The sequence below is a fragment of the Galeopterus variegatus genome, unplaced genomic scaffold, assembly GCF_000696425.1.
Source record: "Galeopterus variegatus unplaced genomic scaffold, G_variegatus-3.0.2 Scaffold28175, whole genome shotgun sequence".
NCBI classification, from domain to species: domain Eukaryota; kingdom Metazoa; phylum Chordata; class Mammalia; order Dermoptera; family Cynocephalidae; genus Galeopterus; species Galeopterus variegatus.
This window is the reverse complement of record NW_007754286.1, coordinates 764-5,978: the sequence shown is the minus strand read 5'-3', so window position 1 is coordinate 5,978 and position 5,215 is coordinate 764. Positions and strand designations below refer to the sequence as shown.

Sequence of the window (5,215 nt, the reverse complement as noted above, 5' to 3'; positions counted from 1 at the left end):
CTGGCTGGTGCTGGGTGTCTCCTGGGTGCCCATGCTGTGCTGGACACGCTGCATGTACTAAGTCAGGGTTATCCACATGGCTACCTTTGGAGGAGATGCTCTGACCCGTTTTACAGAGGAGTGAACTAAGGTCTGGAGCAGTTACAGAAGCTGCCTGAGGTCATGGCAAGTAGGTGACACAGCTTGGATTGGGCTCTGAAGGTGTTGTGCTATCAGACGCACTGAGATGTGGGGCTGGCTAGTCATTGTGACACCAGGACAGTGAAGACATGGGTCTGCCTATAGCAGAGGGCTGGCCTGAGGGTATCAGGAAATCTTTCTAGAAAGGTCATTGGTAGTCAGATTGGAAAAAGCCCTGAATGCCAGGCTAGGAAACTTGCGATTTACCCTGAAGGCAGTTGTGAGCAATTGAAAGTTTCAAAACAAGAGCCATCATGGCAGTAGGACCTAAACATTCCCAAAGCAAAGTTACAGTCTAAAGTCTGAGAAATCTTAGGAATCCAAAATAGTCCTCTTAGCCATGCCATTTTCCAGAGTTTTCCCAGAAACAACCTGGATTATGACAGCTGATTTCCGTCTCCCTAACTTGCCTTTACCAAACCAAACCCTTCTCTTTTTGTTAGGCTGTGCGACCACAGTGCTGGTGACAGGGGCAGGAATTGGTGAGATGGTCCTGCAGATGCTGGTCGGTTCGGTATGTGGGGAGCCCCAGGGGAGGGGAGAGCAGTTGGGGAGGTCTCCGAGCACGTGAGGAGATGCAGCCAGCTGCCTTCCAAACGCAAGCTGCCCCTCTCCTGCATCTTCCACAGAGCAAGCCGGGGCCCACTGTGCTGGTGTTACCTGTTTCCGTTTCTGAGCCAGCCTTGAAAGCTGAGCCTCCAAATGTGGGATCTGGAGACATGAACAGATACATGGAATAGTCCAAAGCAAACACGAGCCCTGTCTGGGAGTGGGGCCAGAGGGGGCCTGTGGGAATGCTGTTTAGCTCCGAGAGCCTGGGATGGGTCTGAGCTGCAGTCGGAGTCCTTTCCATCCCTTCTCAACCTGCCCCTCCCTACCCGCCACTCACAGCCTTTGGTCATCCTGTCACGGGCTCAGCTTCCTGCCTGACTCCACCCCGACCCAGGGCCAGCTCTCCCAGCTGTCTTCAAATATGCTCGTTTGTTCACTGCAAAAAGAGAACTAACATCTACTTGTTATTGAATGCTATAATGTCGGTATCATTCCCCTTTTTGCAACAGAGGATACTGAAACTCAGATAAATTTAGCAACTTGCCCTAGGTCAGTCACAGTTCTAGTAACTGACAGAGTGATATCAAATCCAGGTCCTTTCGGTCACCAAAATCCCCCTCATCACTACTCGATTCTCCTTTTCTCCTCTTCTGCCCTCCCGGGTGGGGGCGGAAAGCTGCATCTTATGATGCCTTCCGCACTGAAATGACGTGATGTCTCGGGCTTCCTTCCACATAACCTAGTGCCAGGATGCGTGGAAGGCTGCATATGAAACTGGTGCTGATTGCCAAAGTTGGGTGATGGGTTCATGGGAGGTACATGTGCTACTCTAACAAATGTTTTAAATTTTCATAATAAAAGGTAAAAAAAAAAATGTATCCTCTGCAAAGTTCTGATTAGGCGTTATGGGTACAGAAACACCTAGTATGATTGGCGTTTCAAAGATGATATGGAGATTTACAGAAGGTTCTAGAACACAGAGCTGAAAGGGACTACAGGGGGTCACCAAGTCCAACTCCTGCCTTAGAGCAGGATTTCCGCCTCCTCCAGATAACATAACCTTGGAGCAAGGCCAAGACTTCCCTCCTCCCCATGTTTCTATCAGTGCCACGGGCCTCAACTTGACTGAAAAACCTGCTAAGGATCTGAGTAGGCTACTTCCTCCAATACATCTTCCATGTGAAGTGTTAATGGTCTGTATCTCTATGTCTTCCCCTTTGGCAGATATTCCAGGCTCAGGGAGGCTATAGTTTCCTGGTCTGTGGCGTGATCTTTGGTTGCTTGGCTTTTACCTTCTATATCTTGCTCCTGTTTTTCCACAGGATGCACCCTGGACTCTCATCGGGTAAGGAATGAATCCGTTGCTACACAAGAGGAGGAAAACAGCAGGGGGAGGGTGGGAGAGATGCTATGGATCTGAACATTGCCAAAAATGCTGCTCTGTTCCAAGTAAAATGCAAGGAAATGTTTATTTTTCTACAGCTTCCTTTCCCCCTCTTCCTGCTTTCTCTGCAATTGTCTGTGCTGGACTCTCCAGGCAGGCAGGAGCAGGATAGGCTGACTCATGCTTTCTCCATTAGCAGAGGTACACGGACATGAACTTGGCTTCCTGCATCCACCATGCCATAGCACCATGGGCCAGGAATCTCTTTCCAGCCTGTTCAGGGCGCTGAAAGGCAGAGCCTGCCTCCTTGGCTGGAACTTGGCCCAGCGGCCTAATTGGCCATCTCTTTGCAGTTCAGGATTTTGACTCTAGTCCAGATCTCGTTTTCAGAAAGGAGTACTTCAGGCCAAGTGGCAAAGAAAAGCTCTTTCAGGGCAGAGACACCTCCTAAGAATAGTCTCCCCCCTGGAGACCCCAGGCAGGGGGAGTCCCAAACCTGTTTTCATAACCCTGAGCCCTCACCTGCTCTTCCGTCCAGAGCTTTCAAAGTGCCCCGCGACTGTATCAGCTGTGCACGCAGCCAGTTCTTAAGAGAAGGTGCCCAGGCAGAGCCCTCATTCCCTTCATGAAAAGCAAAATAATTACAAAAAGACTGAAGGAGCAAGCATCCACCATCTGCTCTCTCACTGAGGGGACATATCCACCCTCTAAACACTCAGTACAAAGGCCCAGAAGAACAAGGGGCCCCCAAAACAGCACTAACTACAGCCTTGCTCCCGAAATGGCAGGCACTGGCTGTTGTCTAGCCCAGCACTTGGCACAGAGCTTCACTGAAGACACACATCAGTCAGTTTGCTGAGTATCAAATGCTTAACACTTAAGCGTTCTTTATTCATAGGAGGCAAAAAGAAATGCATAGTCCTCAAGCCCTAGACACTAGCCCCAACCACCTGCTCCACCAACAATCTGCCAGGACTAGTAGATCTGACTTCTCACTTTGTTCCCTCATGAGCCATAGAATGGCAGAGGAACGAGAAGCCTGGGTAAGCTCTCAGAATGAAGAATTGCTGCGACTAATCAGAGCTGCTGAAACATGCCGCCTGTTGTTTCGTTTTTTCTTTTGTAGCTCCTACCCAAGACAAACCACTTGGAATGGAAAACCCTGAGTGCTACCAGAGGTAAAGCTGGATGAAGGAGGAAAGTGCAGACTTCCAGCCTCCTGAGCACCAACACGACTAAACTGTTTAAGAAAGCTGGGGGTGGCAGTGGAGGCAATCTCTCTCCATGCCTTTGCTTAAATCTTCTCCACTAATACTTAGTTGGGTAGAAGAAATTAAATTGAGTCCTGGTACCTGGATCCTTCCCAGGCAAATCTTTAGAAGTTTACCTCGCTATTCAAGTTACCTTCCTCTGGCCTGGTTTAGACTTTTGGTCAGAACTATACGGGATACCTAGACGGGAAGAAAGACCACCAGGCTCTTCGCTCCATATGCCGCTCATGCACGGACCACACCCTGGGTTTGAGATCACTTAATTTTAGTTTGAAAATTAGGTTGAAATTGTAAAGCTCGATGATCATTGCTATATGTAGATATATTTTAAACTAATCAAAACAAACTCCAAGTTATTCCCTGGCATGCTCAAAGGATTTATGTGCTTTTTACTTATCAATAGTCCAAAGTCCCTCAAATTCCTGCTGCTGCAGGTATCGATAGTTCATCTGTATTGTAAAACATCAGAAGGAAAAGTTGAGTCTTGCTATCTTGGAACACTAATTCAGTGGTATGCTGGGCTAGCTCATATAAGCTTAGGAAAGCTGAATGTTAAATTTTCATTTTGAGCTGGTTGTTAAAGGTAGCCATTATTAAAAATTAAGTTATATAAGCTTATAATTAAATATATTATATTTAAAACAAAGGTAATAAATACTCAAAACTTATCACTTCCTAATATTACTATATGCTCTTGAGGTTATTTACATCCATGGTGTCTGTGATGGAAATACTACATAAAGAGTGCTTCTGTGCATCTCTTCCCAACTCCACTCTCAGTGATAGCATGTTGGTAGCTCGAGATCAGCCATGGAGGAATATTTATACCACAGAAGTCAGCAAAAGCTACAAATCATGGCGTTTTTTTCCCCCTGAAGAGGCAGTTGTTAAACATCTACCAGCATACCACTGCTAATGATCGATGTTAATTGGTCCAGAAATGGCTTGGGAGAATGAGATGGATGTTCTATTTTTCTTTACTGACATTCACTAGTATATAAAACACTAAAAATTTCCAAAATTATTTAAATTTTACATCTTTTGTAGAGAAAAAAACCTCCATACCATGCAAGGTCGTTTCTTTAACAAAAAGCTGGGACTATGGAACAATTCAAGCGTGCAGTATACTGAAAGCAGTGTCTGTCAAGGAGTCACAGCTCCTTTCCAGAGCAAATCCTGTTAGTAAAGCAAAGAGAGAATGCAAACTCACTGGCTTAGATAAGGATAAGAGAACTGAGGCTCTGGAAATAGTGGAATAGCTGTCACAGCAACTGATTTTATATTGGTTTACCTGCACTTTATGTATATACAAATGCACGTGTATAATTATACAAATTAAGTGGGTCATGGTTCTAAGTATTCTGTCCCAAGTGCTGTGGTTCCCACACCTGACACTAAAAAGTTCTTTCTGGATCTATAGGTATTGTCATGTTAGCCAGCCCCGACCACCAGCAACACGAGATGAGAATCGTGGGGGAGAGAGACTGGGTGCCAGCACTGGCCTTACTTCTGGCTGTGGCCTTGGGCAGGTTACTGATGCTCTTCCAACCTCTCTCTTTTCACCTGTAAAGTGACATTTCTAAAAGTACCTACCCTACCTCAAAGAATTCTGAAAGAATTAAGTGATTTGTGTAAAGCACGTATTATAGGCCTGACATAGAAACTGCTTAATAAATGTTAGCAATTTTTATTTTTAAAACCTCCCATGAGCAGCTTAGAAATTTGTCTTGTGTTTGGTACATATTTATTGTAAGTCAAACAGATCCAACTTCTTTTGAAAGCTGGTGGTCTAGAGGTATAGTTTTAACTATGTCTGTAAATACTTAAA

At 45.6% G+C, this 5,215-nt stretch overlaps 1 protein-coding gene across 1 annotated transcript; it reads left to right on the top strand.

Moving 5' to 3' along the window:
* The first annotated feature begins 502 nt into the window (after window positions 1-502).
* LOC103583780 (major facilitator superfamily domain-containing protein 4-like) lies at window positions 503-3,503 on the top strand. Its single transcript, XM_008565006.1, has 3 exons — window positions 503-694; window positions 1,957-2,077; window positions 3,243-3,503. The coding sequence occupies exons 1-3, from the start codon at window positions 521-523 to the stop codon at window positions 3,296-3,298; spliced, it is 351 nt and encodes a 116-aa protein (XP_008563228.1). The 5' UTR covers window positions 503-520; the 3' UTR covers window positions 3,299-3,503.
* The last annotated feature ends 1,712 nt before the right edge of the window (window positions 3,504-5,215 follow it).

Bases quoted from the DNA above. Each gene is read 5' to 3' on its own strand.
- LOC103583780 (XM_008565006.1), top strand. From the start codon at position 521: ATGCCATTTTCCAGAGTTTTCCCAGAAACAACCTGGATTATGACAGCT. The intron at 695-1,956 runs GTATGTGGGGAG...CCCCTTTGGCAG, and splicing joins TGCAGATGCTGGTCGGTTCG to ATATTCCAGGCTCAGGGAGG. The intron at 2,078-3,242 runs GTAAGGAATGAA...TTTCTTTTGTAG, and splicing joins GCACCCTGGACTCTCATCGG to CTCCTACCCAAGACAAACCA.